Source organism: Propithecus coquereli, unplaced genomic scaffold (genome assembly GCF_000956105.1).
Source record: "Propithecus coquereli isolate 6110/MARCELLA unplaced genomic scaffold, Pcoq_1.0 Scaffold22, whole genome shotgun sequence".
In the NCBI taxonomy this organism is placed as follows: domain Eukaryota; kingdom Metazoa; phylum Chordata; class Mammalia; order Primates; family Indriidae; genus Propithecus; species Propithecus coquereli.
In genome coordinates this window covers 5,746,274-5,762,243 of record NW_012147189.1, presented here as the reverse complement: position 1 = coordinate 5,762,243, position 15,970 = coordinate 5,746,274, and the positions used below count along the sequence as shown (strand labels likewise).

The 15,970-nt window shown below is 38.9% G+C and overlaps 1 protein-coding gene across 1 annotated transcript in view; it reads right to left on the bottom strand.

The window, feature by feature from the left end:
* Positions 1-294: 294 nt before the first annotated feature.
* Positions 295-15,970, bottom strand: part of ADGRV1 (adhesion G protein-coupled receptor V1) — a 539,879-nt gene continuing 524,203 nt past the window's right edge. Inside the window, exons 80-82 of the mRNA XM_012644750.1 lie at positions 14,704-14,895; positions 12,105-12,282; positions 295-723 (exon numbers count right to left, since the gene is read on the bottom strand). Of these exons, the coding sequence (XP_012500204.1) occupies positions 605-723; positions 12,105-12,282; positions 14,704-14,895 (489 nt within the window). The 3' untranslated portion in view covers positions 295-604. The remainder of the gene's footprint in view (positions 724-12,104; positions 12,283-14,703; positions 14,896-15,970) is intronic.

Below are 15,970 nucleotides of genomic sequence, written 5' to 3'. Positions count from 1 at the left end.
TCATTCTGGAAAGTGTTCACATCCTAACATTATAATGAGTAGAAATATGTGCTGTTGATGAAAGACTATGCCAACCTCAGTATCCCTGTCAACATTTAGATGCAGGTTCATCTACAGACAATCAATTTTATGGTTTTCAGGAATTAAAGACTTCTAGGTGCAGTGAAGTCTTGACTCTGGATCACCTATATCAATGCTACATGACACAAGGTGCTTGACAACATTTAGATATAGATATTTTTTGCCCATGCCCAATGTTTCTTTATAAATAATGACCCTGGATGATAATAAATGGATTCTATTTCTTTTATTATTACTTTCATTAAACAATGTTAGTTCTGCAGAATGATTAAAAAACAACTACTAATCTTTGAATATGTACATCCTATTAACTGATATAAACTGATCCAGTCTTTCATTATAACAGTGAATTTTCAGGTTGCACAAAATATGTAATTTATATTCCAAATACAACAATCACTTCTGTGTTAATCAGTCAGTACAATTCACAGATTCCTACTACATAGCTGCATGTACTTATAGAATTTTAGCACAAAAGCCAGTACAAATAGGAAGTATGCTCAGTTTAATGATTAGTGGGGCACTAGAGGTGGGTGTCGGCGATGGGTATCCTCCGGAGCTCTACGATCTGGGAGTCGGTCAAGGTGCCTCCCTCCTGGCTGCCTTGGCCAGATTCATTGTCACTGATACTGAGACCAGCACCTGCAGCAGAAACAGAACAAACACAAAACCCCAAACTATTAGTGCAGTGAATTCTTAAGGATCAAGTTACAGTATTCCAAACATGTTTATTTCTATTACATTAGTAAAATACGAGCTATACATTTAGAATAGATATTATTAGTACCTAACAATTATGGAACTATATGTTACATTTCCTTTGGTAGTTTTTTAAAGGAGAAATTAATTTCTAAAGATATACATTTCGGGTTCTCACTCTTTGTTAGTTTCCACATGTTGGACAGGTGTAACCTACTACCAAAAACAGCTTTTGTCAATTGAGGGCTCATCAAAATAGAAAATCAGGCAAGTTATTAGACTTTTTCAGCAAGGGGGTAGGATTTACTGTTATAAAACATATAACCTCCCACCCCACATGCACTGAGTCTGGTAGGTCCGTCACTGAGACTCAGTGTTAGGCAGTGATTTGAGAACACCTGGAGTCGTATCAGATGACACTGGCTCTGAATGATTCAGATCTGATCTCAGGATAAAAATAATTGCGTAACACAGTGTCAAACCGGATCCGCACCGGGATCCCACGATGCTTGCTGCTGTTAACTGCAGACAGCGCCCAGAATTTCTGTTTTGAGGAAGCTTCACTGTTCGCTACTTTTTACACAACTCAGAATTCAGAAAACTTAAAACTATGCTAGAGTAACACCTTGTTTTCTTCTGCAGTAACGTGCAGAGGAACACATAAACTCTTACACTCGTTCCCGCTGTGTGTGTGTGTGTGTGAGAGACAGAGAGAGAGAGAGAGAGAGAGAGAGAGAGAGAGAGAGAGAGAGAGAGAGAGAGAGAAACGTGGATGTGGTCACCCGGCATGCAGGATGAATCACCAGAGGTTACAGCTCCCAGCTCCTCCCCCTCTGCTGGCCACTAGACTCTGCAAACAGGAGGAAAGTGAAAAACCAGTTGCCTAGGCAGCTGAGACTTCCCTTCCTGTCTGAGACTGAGGAAAGACGATTCTGCAGAGTTGGCAGCTATAGGAAGATGGTGAACTAGCTTCATCTTAGCCTATTTGGAGATGCAAGCAGGAGCCTACTAACGATCTCCTTCTAGCCAGGCCCTCCCTCTTCTGGGCCTCTGCCCTTCACGCCCTCTCTGTTAAAGGCTACTGTTGGAACTCCATTTTTTCCCTTTGCTTCTGTGACATAAAACGTGCCCATCTCAAGCTCTGATCTACTGACTCTTTCCAGGGCTCTTCGGCTTTTTCTTGCATCTCCTCCTGCTGTCTTGCCCGTGGGGGCCTTGTCTTCAGCCCTGCCTCAAGGCCTGCAGGATCTATCCCACCCTTGACTGAGCTCCAGCCTAAAATCTCACTAGTATTTATTTCCAAGCTCGGGGCATAGAGCCACTGGTCACTCCCTTTTCACACCACATAACACCATCCCTGGCGCCTCTGCTTGGGATGCCCCTCTCATTCCCCATCCCTTTAATCTGGCTGTCTCGACTCTTCCTACAAATATCTTCCCAGGTATCGCCTCTGCTACCCATGGAGACATGATAATTCTCTTTTAATAATTCTGACTGCCCCAATGGAATGCCTTTCCTGTCTTCCTGTTTCCTAGCTCATAGGACAGTGCCCAGTACACTGTGGGTGTTCAGTAAATGTTCGTTGAATGTATTAATAAACTAAGCTCTGCATCTAGTGTGTGAAAATGCCTCTTCCATCCTGTCACTCATTTTGTTCCTCTGGTCCATTGTACATGCCACTGCCCTTCCTTCTCAAGAGCAAACATCAGTTCCTATTGCCAGTTGCACCAAGTCTGGAACCCTTTGCATTAGCTTTCAAAACACCCCATAATCTGGCTCTACCCTACCGAATAGATGTATTCCAACCTTCGCCCATTGGAGAGATTTCTCTGACACCGATCAGGTCTCCTGACTGGTGCTGAATGTATCATGTTAATTCCAGTCTGAGTCTTCCTGTCGATCCATCAAGGCCCATCTCCACACCCTTTCACAAACACTTCTTTTACCATTCCTTCAAAACATGGAGCTGGATGCAATATTTGAAAAGAAAGGTCCTTATAACTGACAAAATTATTAATTACATCTCTTTTACTCTCTCAAATTGCCCTGGTTCGAATGATAAATTTAATTGTAGTCCTATATAAAATGTATTTGTGAAGTTGTGAAGCAAAGGTTTAACAAACACCTGTGAACTCTTTCCTCAGGTTAAGAACTAGAATATTTCCAATGACAATGTTCTTCTAAAAACTTAGTAAGTTGCTGAAATTTAAAAATTAAATTCATTTAACATTTTTAGAAAATCAGATTTCTGATTTCTCTTGAAAAACAAAAAAAAACAGACAACACTGGGCCTGCATTTCTGCATTGCAAAAACAAAAAAAAGAGCAAAAACATGGACCAGGTGCTCCCCTCCAGTTTTCACCCAGCCCTCTTGAATCTCTATATTTGCCTGGCCCCTGAAGGTAATGATTGCATCTACCTCTAGGCCTTAAAAGGACAAAGGGCCCGTGCTTCTCTGCCAGGAGAACTTGGGAACAATACAGTTTGAAAGAAACTCAGGGAATCGGTAGGATAGTGGCTGCTCCATATGGAGAAGGTGAGTGAGGCCCTGAGCCCTGTAGGAGCAGGATCCAGGCAAGGAGGAGCTAAAGGGCTAAGTAACAGAGTTGTCTGGTATGGAGCAACTAGGGAGAAACAGAGAGGACCCCACCATTAGCCTCAGGGCAGAGTGGGGTTGACTGATTTCACTAGTACCAAAACCCCATGAGTTCAGCTTCTGCCAGCTCTACATCTCACTAGGGATGCCATAATAAAGCATTTGGTGACCACAGAGACAAAGCGCACTAGAAAGACAAGTTCTATACTGAAAGCATGCTGAGCTTGTTTAGCAGCCCAGGGTGCTTAGAGATGCAAGCAAGTTCTAGACCCAGCCTCCTCTTGAGTCACTGCATCTGCCTGACCTGCCTCCTCCTCCTTCCCAATTCCTTCCCTGTTCAAAGAAATGCACAAATACCCAAATGCTGAGACTCAGAAAGGGCAGATGCTACACACAAGTATAACATGGCGGAACTGGGAGCACAGACCAGGGGCTCCTATCTCTTTGCAATTCTTTAAATTGTCTAAAAGGGTACTTTGCAGTAAGTATCCTTACTTTCTGAAAGGTATTTTCATGCTTGAATTTTAAACCAAAAATTCAAGAAAAATCCATCAACTGTGATAACGGTGACTCTTTCCTTTCAGACAGAACATGCACTCTTAAAGGAACTAAAAGTAATAATTTATTAATACATTCATCATGGGCCTCTCCTTTTCTCACCATTTTAACATGCTTTGGTTAGGAAAAGGGTGATTATTAGTCCTGTTTTACAGGTGCAGGGACTGCGAGAGAATCAGAGGTGTTCACTGAGTTGCCCACATCACACGGCAGGGAAGTTCACAGAGTGAAGATGTCCACTCGGCTCTGATCCCAAATGTAGGGTGTTTTCTTCTACATCATATTGCTTCTTTGCTGGCAGCTCTAATCATGTTACTTCCTTATCCTCAAAGTTTCAAGTGTTCAACTTTGTCTACAGAATAAGTTTCAAGCTCCGTGGCATGTATTCAAGCTCTCCCCAGCTCCCACTAGCCTCAGCGCCATCCTACCTCCCTCAATAGTCATGGCACAGCGAACACCAGGTGTTATAGAATATATGATGAACAAATTTGAAATTGTTTGTAAGCATAGCCATGCATTGAACCCAACAAATAATTCATACTATGTACTGAACCTAAACTCTGCCACATACTATGATAGATGCTTTACGTAGACAATCTCCAAGCCTCATGAAAACTTACAGGCTAATTATAATAAGCCTTATTTGCTAAGTGAGGAAATGGAAAGGCTGAGTCCCATGCTGAAGTCACACAGCTAGTAGGCTGCAGAACTGGGATACCAGTGCAGGGCTACTCTGACCCTCTGGTCCATTCTTAGTTTATATGGCCTTTTACAATGTGACAATGATATAAGGGTCATACTCCTTCTTTTTCCTAGGAAAAAAAAATTCAAAATCCTTCAAAATTCCACTTTTCCACTTTGATTACTACCTAACTTTGTTTAGCACACTGGGCTGCAGAAGTTCCTGAAGTTAAATCAGTCATCGTGTTTGCTGTGATGTCTCTCAAAGAGAAATTTATTGATGAGTTCTTTGAGGAGTTTGAGTATTTTGGGCCTTGATTCTGAATGTTTTCCTTTGTGTCCAAGGACTTGCCATTTATTTTCTTCTAACTGACAAATAAATCATTTCTAGGTTTCTGATAGGGAAATGTTCACCATGACATTTGTGTCATTGGCCTGAGGGTAAAACCAGGAAGCCAAGGGACAGGGGGTAGTGGGGAATCAGGTTCGTCACTCTGGGAGAAGCCCCTGTGAAGAAAGACCCTATTTCTGAGCCCAGTGTGCTCCAAGCTGGACATTTCCAGGAATCTTGTCAGCTTTGGATCAACATATTAGTAAAAATGCAATATTCAAGACACTTCTTGTTAGGAATGTATTTAATAAATAGAGTGCATTCCCTTCATCCTGCCCTCATCCTCTGTGTAGACTGAGTCTCTCTTCTAGCTAGCTAGGTACCTTCATACCTTCTCCTCTTCCCTAAAACAGAGGCTGTCCCAGGATGACTGTTCCCATTCTCCTAAAGTCCTGGTGGAGGATACTGACAATACATCAGACAGTTCTATTAAAAAAAAAAACAAAAACTAATACTAACTGTGACACCACTAGTCTAGAACTGAGTGACTCATTTGCCTGTGGAAAGGCTAATGCACTTCAAGAACAATTAACTGAAGGACATTATGTCCTCTTTTCTCATAGTGAAATGTGGATTTCTCATAGAATGACACATTATTTTTAAAAATTGAAAGCATCAATAGCGTTTTCATTTCTTTTTAAAGACAATTCAATATAGTTAAAATTCAGATGGAAAAAAAAGTCCATGACTGGCTTTGAGGCTATTTAAAGTCAAACTATTTTAATATATTTGCCTTTATCATAATTTTAAAATATGCAAAAAAGTGTACACTAACACATTGGTCTCAACAACATTGTCTTGCTCACTTCAGAATTCAATTGTAGCTGCTAAACATGAACTTGGAGTCTGCTGACACATTTGTAAATGCTTATAAAGAAGCGATGGTGTTTTCTAATTTGGAAAGTGGCTACCTGAGCTTTCCCTCTTAGGGGTCTAGTCTTTCTCACAGTTAACGTAATTAGAAAGAGAATGTCTTTGCTAGAGTGTTAGGTCTCCCACTTGCTTCTTAGAGCAATGGCATTCTGACACTAAATTCCCTCTGCTACATCCAGTAAAGGCATCCTACCTACTGACTTCATATAAGTATTCTAGTATGTGCTTGCACATCTCAACATTATTCCTAATTGAAAGATGATGAGTTCTAAGATTCACAGGGCACAGGAAATGGCATCAAGGCTATTGAGAGGCGTACTTAAGTCAGTCCCCCTTCCTGAAACCGATCCATCCATCCATCCATCCATCCATCTATCCATCTATCCTACATGGAGCATTAACAGATACCCAGCACTGTTATATCTCCAGAGTTACTAAGATGAATCCTAATCTCATAAGCTTTGGCCCAGGCCTATGCCTGATTCTTATTTCAACATGTTCACCCTTCCTGCTTCTAAGAGAAATTTGTGATTGTATGGATCACACTTCCTACTCTTGTAACCTACCTGCTTACTTGTGACTTAGTAACCTCTGTCTTGACCATTATATATATTCTCTGACAGATATTTTAGTACAGGAATTAGGGGAAGGGAAGTACACAGGACAAACCTGATTAACAGGTGGTATAATTCAAAAAGGACAAACAAATCTCTTCCCATCTGATCCTGCCACAGTGGCTGAAGTCCCACAATTAAGGATGCATTTTTTTTTCCACCTTGCACATTTTGGTCCTTAAGAGTTTTCTATTTAAATATAAAAACCACAGTACAAGCTTTTACCTTGCATCTGTGTTTATAGAATACTTTATTATGAATGATCCTAAAGCTAAGAAAGGAGAAGGTTAAAAAGAATGGCTGTTGAATGCTAAAGGCCCATTTTTGCCTTAAATTTCCAATGTTCTCGGAAGTTAGATGCAGATCTAAGGAAAGGTTGGAGGCCTGCCAGAAAGCCCGGAACACAGGGAGAAATCGATGGCAGACTAGTAATCTCAAGTGGAAAATTCTCAGGTATCCTATCGAAACTGTTAATTGAGAATGAGAAAATCTTTGTAATGTAGGATTTTTGAGGTAGAAGGGAAAATAGGAGTTTGTTAGCCCTGTTATTATAGGTGAGAAGATGTGGTTAATGATTTGGCTATAGTCAGTGCTAAATCTGGGAGCCGCTTGTCCCACCTCATAGTCTAATGTTACACATTGTTCCAGGTCAGTGCCTCCAGAGTACAAAGAGCACTGGAAGTAGAAGGGTGCAAGTTGCGATCCCTTTAACTTGTGGTACATGATGCCTCTTCAAGCAGTACAGGGTATTATGGGGAGGATAACTTTAAGGGAATATATTCCCAGATCTTCAACTTCCATATACATTCTTCTGATGAGATTCATTTTCCTTTTTGATAATCGTTTATCATAACACTTAATATTTTTGTTATTAATGTTGATTTGTTGAGCCATAGAGTAATAATAATTGTAATCACAACAGTATAAAAGAAATTTTGGACCCTTTAGAGTCTCATGGTCACAGAAAATATTTAAGTTTAAATTTATAAACATGTTTTGTTGAAGACAAGTATGTGTGGGTGAAGATTAAACGAATTTCAAGCATAAAATATTTTACAGGAGGATAAAATTCTGTGGAGAAAGTAGAATGGAAATATAAGTTCAAGGAGAAAAGAGAATAATGTAAAATTTCTAACTGTAAAAGAAAAACCTGTTAATATATTTTTAAAATGAATAACAGTGGGTATCAAATTGCTCAGGTATTGAGTTTAGTTTAAGGATTAGTTTAAAAGAATAATGTAAAATTCTTATGTAAAAATACCAAAATTTATAGTATAGTGAAAGTGACACTATTTGATACCATTTAAATTTATTATGAAAAACTTTAGATGTTTATTTAAATATATGCAAAGGGCTACCACATAGCTTGTAAAAGTTGTTTAGGGGTTCAAATAAAGAAGACTCGGACGAACCACTGTTCCCAGTACTCGACTTGGAGCAGCCTATAGTGAAGGTGGCTCTGAGACACATTAAGGTTTGCACGCTCAAATGGCACAGAGGCCAGGGAGGCACCCATGAACCAGTATGGGTCTAGTCAGGGTACTGGACACACAAAGGGCAGCCAGGACTCTGCTCCAATCAAACACAGCTGTGCGAGACTTCAAGTGCTTTGTTGTTAGATTTTTCTAGAAATTCTAGATTTTTATGGGATATCTCTAAATTTTCAATATTGGCTCCAAGATGTAAAAACGTTATGTGCGTCAAACAAAGCACCTTATTGGGCTGCATCTGGCCTGTGGGTCAACTGTAAGTGCTATGGATGGAATGGCATGTGGACTGCTCCTTTATTTGACCACATTCAATGATGGAAAATGTCCAGGGGGTGGTGCTTGATTAATATAGTACTTTTTCTAAAAATATAGGGAGCCAATGTTAGAGATTGTTATTTTGGTCTTTTAAAGTATTTATTTCCTAATGAGTTAGGGAACTCTAAAGAATGCTAAACTAAATCTATAAGTAAGCAAGTCATTCCACACATTCCTGAACTAAATGCATTTAATAGTTGTTATATATATAGTATATAGATGTAATTTAATTATACTCCAACAATTCATTTTGTTTACAGTGCTATAACATCAACTGATGACACTAGTACTGAGAACATAAAATTCCCTGAGAATTATTTGCAATTTGAAAGCCCCTTTTCAGCCCTGGCTCTAAAGAGTGTTTTATGCAGCTGATCATTCCCTCCTTCCTGAAACTCTCTACCGTCTTTAGTTTTCTTTCTGACCTTGCTACAATTTCTCTGTGGGACCCTCTTCTAATTCCCTCTTGAAACACAGCCATTATCTAGGATGTTCTTGTTTCCCTTCCCTCCCTTCCCTCTTCTCCCCCCCTTCCTTATCTCTTTTCCCTTCTTTTCTTCTCTCTCCCTTCATTTTCGCAGATCAAACATATTCATCCCCATAGCTTCAATTATCATCTCTGTGCTGATGCATTTCAAATCATTACCTCCCACAGTGGTTCCTCACTGAAGATCCAAACCTGAATATTTAGGAGCTACCAGGCCTAATGTCCAAATCTGAACTCATCAACTTCCCCCTGCAAACAAATAAACAAACAAATGTTCTATGCACTCTTTCTTCCTTCCGTCATCCTGGTGAGCAGCAGGAGCTTTTGCCCATTGTCCTCTCGGTTCTTCCTCAGTGTTGCTCCGGTGCTTACCTTCTCATCTTTGTTTCCACTCTCCAGATTTGAGGCCTTACCCTCATGCTTTTAAACCACTGTAATAACCTCCCAGCCTTTCTGATTGTGCTTCTAAATTTCTTCTTCATACTTTCGTAAGAATTATTTTGCCTCAAAAATCAATGGGAAATATCCTCTCTTCAGAAACCTCCATGGCTCACTATGTAAAAATCCCACTTCTCACCATGGCATCCAAACGACATTTTAATATTATGCAAAATATCAGTAAGTGTTCTGTTCTCCCAAAATGCATCTATCGCTGTTCTGGAAACAGCAGGTTAAATTAAATAAAGTGGATTTCCTTGCTCTAAGACATTTTAGAGCTGCTAAAATGCTAACATGAATGGTGAATCTCTGTAATTTTCCAAATATATTTGGTCAGGGGATCCTCCCCTTGAGGAATGACTATGACTAGCTTAAGGAGGCCATTCACGGCAACCCATTTGGGAACCACCGATTACTGACGATGCAGGTAAGCTACCTGTCAGGCCTTCCTCCCGCTGCCCCGGCAAGACTGGTGCTGGTTCTCCCCAAATAGGCCATACATCGTTAAGCCTCTGGGCTTGGGCTAATTCTATTCCCTCAGTCTATAATGCCCTTTCCTCCATTCTTTACCTGTTTAAAACCTACACATTCTTCAAGAATCAACAGAGGGGTTTTTTCCCCCCTTGATCTCCTCAGTAATTTATTATAACTCTTTCCATTACTTATTTTATTCTTATGTCATGTTTGTGTGAATGTCTATTCCTCCCAGCAAACTCAAGTTTTGTTGTTTTCATCCATCCATGCATTCATTCATTATCGAACCATATCTACCAAAGGTTTATTAAACACTAAGCACTATTCTGAGTGTAAGGTTGAGTTCACATTCATTTCAGCAGATTCGCCATTCCTAATAAAGCACTTGCAAGGCCGTACGGCACCTTGGTTGAGAGCACAGACTCAGGAGCCAGGAGGCCTTAAGTTGCTTCGTGCCACCACCATTTCTTCACAATGTGATCTTGGGCAAGTGGCAAAACATGAAATATGAAAGTGTGACTTTATTCCTAGGAATTTTGGAGTAATCCTTAGGATACAACATAAAATTTTTACTTTATAATGATCAAAAATTGTTTTAGCAAAGCTATATACTTTATAGTCAGCCAAACTGTGATATAGTAAAATGCACTTTTGAATAAATATTTCAATAACTTCATTTGGGCATGGACATACCTTGCTTGTGTAGATATCTAGAAATGAAAAGTTCTCTGGAATTTTTATAACAGTGATAGTTCAATGTCTTTCTGAGGAAAAAAGATTTTAAACTGCATATTTGACTTGAAAACAAGTAAAATTACTTTGTGGTTATCTTTTTTTTTCCAGCATATTATGGGGGTACAAATGTTTAGGTGACATATATTGCCTTTGCCCCACTTGAGTCGGAGCTTCAAGTGTGCCCATCCCCCAGATGGTGTGCATCACACCCATTAGGTGTGAATATACCCATCCCCTCCTCCCTTCACCTGCCTGACACACAATGAATGTTACCACTATATGTGTACTTAAGTGTTGATCAGTTAATATCAATTTGATGGTGAGTACATGTGGTGCTTGTTTTTCCACTTTTGGGATACTTCACTTCGAAGAATGGGCTCCAGCTCTATCCAGGATAATACAAGAGGTGCTAGATCACCATTGTTTTTTGTGGCTGAGTAGAATTCCATGTTGTGTGATGAGACTACCGGAATTGATAAACAAATTCGGCAAAGTCTCAGGTTACAAAATCAATGTACAGAAATCAGTAGCATTCCTATATGCCAACAGTCAAACTGAGAACCCAAAGACTTGATGCCCTTCACAATAGCAACAAAAAAAATAAAATACCTAGGAATATATTTATTTAACTAAGGACCTAAAAGATCTCTACAGGGAGAACTACGAAACACCGAGGAAGGAAATAGCAGAGGACATAAACAGGTGGAAAACCATACCACGTTCATGGGCAGGCAGAATCAACATTATTAAAATGTCTATACTACCCAAAGCGATCTACAGACTCAATGAAATCCCTATTAAAATACCAACATCATTTTTCACAAAACTAGAAAAAGTAATTCTATGCTTCATATGGAACCAGAGAAGACCCTGTATAGCAAAAGCAATCTTAAGGAACAAGAACAAATTGGGAGGCATCAATTTACCAGACTTCAAGTTGTGGTTATCTTTCAACGTTCAAGATAGCATTTATGACAAATAAAATATGTGCTGTATACTATGAATGTAGATATCATTTAGACACACTAGAAAGAATGATATTCATTAACTATTTCCCCTGGGAGGCATGTGACCTTCAATCAGGGATTTCCGTGGTCTTTTATGTGCCGTAACATATTTCCAGCATCATATGCTGCTGAATTGGGGCCTTTAGGACTGTATTCCTCTCATTCTGGGTCACAAGTTGAGTGAGCCTAAATACAGAGGAAGGATTAGTGAAATACTGTATGTGATGGCACTTTGGAAATTATGAAACTGTACAATGTTCATTATGTTGCCTTTGAAAGTTTCTGCTTCAAAGATACTCCATCTGAAGGTCTCTTTGGCAGGTCAGAGGCAAAAGTCCCTCAGTGATATCCCTACCAACTTTCTTGTAATGAATTTGTCTTAATAGTATCTTGGTGTTCTAGCAAGATTCCAGGACAGGGATATTTACGTTTGGTTAGATTGTGCCTTCTTATTAAAAGCAAATTGTAAATTATTTTTAGGTTGTGTTATATTTGGTGCCAAGAACAAAATATCCTAGAGTTTGGCTGGGATTAGGAATGGGTCATGAGAATCAGGATGTGCTAAGGGTGACTGATTGTACTTCTTTAACTTCATGGGAAGAAGATATAAACTGTAGCACAGCAAGAGCACCTACTTCTAAAGTGGACTGTGGGTGCATACGTACCAGTTTTTAATGCAAATATCAAGTCATCAAACTCCTGGGACTCCTCATCAGCTATCAGCGACCCTTGGCCGTATCCACCAGAGGAAGGGAATGTGGCGCCATTTTGTGGACTTGGCTTCAAATCAGGGCTGGCCTGACTGGCTTGTTGGAAGGATGCTCTCTCCCAGTCAGGTGGTACCTTTTTGGGTTGGGGTAGGAGGAAAAGGAAACCATAATGTGACTACATACACATTCATGATGAAACCCATGTGAATAATTTATCTTCACATTTCATTACAAAGACTGGGAAAGGAATGTTGAATTGTTTTTAAATTAAGACCTTTAATTTTATCTTTGTTTCTTAGAAAATTATGTTGCTCTCTGAGCCAATCTACTCTGGTGATTCTACACAATTTATCTATTATAATTACTGTAGATTTCTATGCTGTCATGTGTGGGGACAGAAAACTATTCTTTGTTTAACCCAATGAATACATTTTATTTTTTTGTATGATCTGTGCAAATAAAACTCTGTTACAAAAAATATAAGAACTGAAGAAGAATCCTCCTAATCTTTCATCTAAAATACTACACGGGATTTTAAATATAGTAGGTATGTACAATGACATACTAAATTGAAAAAAATACTTTCATAGCATTGTAAATTCCTCCTTATTTTTGATTGAATGATTAAAAAGATAGTTCTTTCCTGAAACAATTGTATGTATTCACTTCCCTTTGGGTTGCTGGTAAACAACCCCTTAATCCTTCCTTTCCTATCCCTTTCCTTCTCTGGTTTTTAGAATGTCTCCGACAGTCCTCATTGACAGCTGAACCAAGGCCAATTCTAAGCCTCTGAGGAATGCAGAGCACACTTTAGGCTCTGGCATTGTGCAACGCCCCAAATGAACACTCAAGTAGTGGCTCAGGCCCAGTAACTGAACTGTTACAGCTGCTGTCTACCAATACAAGGTTTTCTGAGAGACAGCAAAGACACTTCATACTGAGAAAAGTGACCTAAGGGCTTTGGAAATAAACTTGAGAGAAGAAGATGAAACCTTAAGAAATTTCACTAAGTAGAATGTCTAGACCACCACTGTCCAATAAAACTTTCTGTGATGATACAAATGTTTTATATCTGTGTTCTACCAAACACATGTGGCTGTTGGGTACTTAAAATGTAGCCAGGGTGAGTGATAAACCGAATCTTTAATGTTACTTAAGTTCAGTTAGTTTAAATTTAAATAGCCACATGTAGTTAATGGTATTGTATTGGACAGTTCAGCTCTAAACAAATGCTAGATTAGGTAGACATTCAAAACAAAAATTTTTTAAGATTCATTTCTGAATTGATAATCCTAAAAATATCCCTGTTTCTATAGGTACCTTTTGCGATAAAATAATTCAGTTTTAAGAACTTTTGCGATATAGAGATGGTATTTCCAAACATTTAAGGGTACTAAAGAAATATCCCAATTTTTAAATATTGTACTTGAATTTATTCATATAACTGAAATTTTGTACCTTTGACCCAAATCCCTCATTTCCCCCACCCCTCAGCTCCTGACAACCACCTTTCTATTCTCTTTTCTCCGTTATTAGTTAATAATCCTTAATATTAAATTGTACCTATTCAAATAAAAATATCTATAGCACTTGATTTGTGATCTTTTACCTAATCTTAATCTGACGTAAATAAAATCACTTTCTATATTTCCATGAAGGACAAGGAACTCTCTTTGGGCAGGTAGGTTATCTATCTGTCGGTTGTCTACTTATCTATAAACTGTTTCTTTTCAGACAGATGTACCTTGATTTCCTGCCATTTTTCGGGAAGCAAACACAAATATCTTTCCCCTTGGTTTCTTAATACAGAGAGAGCAATACAAGCTCGTTAAAAAATGGTAGTCAAGGGCATCTCAGGCACTCCAGACATCGTCAGGGGCCTTAGTTACCATCTCTTTCTGGCCGAATGTATTCAGGGATGTTTAAAAATCGCTGGCCTCAGTTCTAGGGGCAGCATTACTGACAAGTTGATGGCAATGTGATTCATACACAGGAAATCAAAATGATGTGGACAGAATTCAGAGGGCGGTGGGAGGTCGATTTTACAGAGGAAATCCTGGCTAGATTTTCCAGTAGTGCTGCAGAAGCACTCTTCTGAACTTTTGTTCTAAAATATTTTCTAGTATTTAAATTGAAAGGAGTTTCAATTTACTTTCTTTTCACTGAGTGTTTGCTGGGATTGAAGTAGTGAGTTGTGATGGGTGAAGGAGAAAGCTGTGAAAGTATTTTTAGGAGGAACAGTATTTTAAAAATCATTTCTTAGGCAGACCCAGTCACTGCCATGTCAAATTAGGAAAATGTTGAAAAAAGAGATGTCAAATTATACTCTGTCTGATTTCTCAATACAAATTGCTGGTAAGTATAGCTCACAGGGCGGGCAAGAAGAGTTAGAAACAGGTATGATACTATTCAGTAAGGAAATCAAGTATGATAAGTCAGAAGATGTCAGTATGTAAAGTCACCTAATGTCATTTATCTTGCACTCTTTATGAGATGGAGAAGCTGTCAATGAGAGAGAGACAGAGACAGAGAAAGACAGGGCAAGGGCAGATACCTCCTCCATAGCACTGATAAGATTCTGGGTGGACTTGCTGATTTCCCCTCCAGCAGGAGGCATTCCACTCCCGGGCGTGAAAAAGGCTGTACTGGGTCCTGGATGCCCATTCACTTCCACCGTGTAGCTGGCCTTCATAGGGCAACACATCTGGTTGTGTAAGATGAAATAAACCACAAAAACGTAAAGTCCCTGCAAGAGAAGAACACCAGCATGTCAAAGGAAGTCCTGCTACCATAGTTGAAGATAAACATGGTTGCAACCATAGCTGATTTTCTACAAGTGTTCTCCGAATTCTACCAACAGCTGAGAATTACAGAACATTTTAGGAGTTTAGCAAGAGATCAAGGCAAATTTCAAATGTCATATGAAATTTGCTAGTCAATGTCATTTAGGAAAACTGACCTCTCACTAGCAAATCATTTTTTTTTCTTGGTTAAAACTTAAATAACTCTGAAATCTAGGCTTACTAAAACATGAATGCAGAAGTATATCTGATTAGCTGTGTATATTTTGTTTTAGAAACCAAACTTATTACTTTCCAAATTACTGTCTCATTTATTCTCACTTTTTTTCTTAGCAAAATGGTTGAAGTGGGGTACTAATGCTCCATTCACGGTGTAAATTTCTGGAAAGGCAGCATTAACCAAACCAATTGATTTCATTTGTGTATCTTACCTACTTATCTCTTTTGGAAATAGAATCACTGGGTAGGGCCTCTGAGGAATTCTGTGGATTGCTTAATATTTGGCATGCCTTGCTTCTCAGTAAATGTTACATAAGAACAATAAAGTTGTCTTGTGTATTCTTAAAAGTGCTGCTGGCCCTTTAAATTCTTTTGCAACCTAGTCAAACTCTTAACAATTGCTCTGCTTCCATCACAGATAGCAACTCAAAATCTGTATTTGTCTTTTGGACATTGCCTACACTGGCTCTCATTTATGATTTCTACAAGGGACCTACTGTATACTTCTACTGGTGCTTCTATAAAGCTTGGTAATTTTGACCTTTCTACTCAGCCAATAAAACATGTTAAATTGTGCCCTTTGTATCTGTTTATACTGGTGTTTAAGTTTTGGAAGCAAATAAGAATCTCTATCAAATAGTTACAAAAATTCTTAAATTAATCCACGAAAATAAAAGACACTTAGCTTATTAAAGAAGAAAAGGAGTTAACATCAAGATTTTTTAGAAAACATGACTAAGTATCTTCATTTTGTGAAATTTGTATTCTCCCACAGTTCCTAACATTTCTAGGAGAATAGAA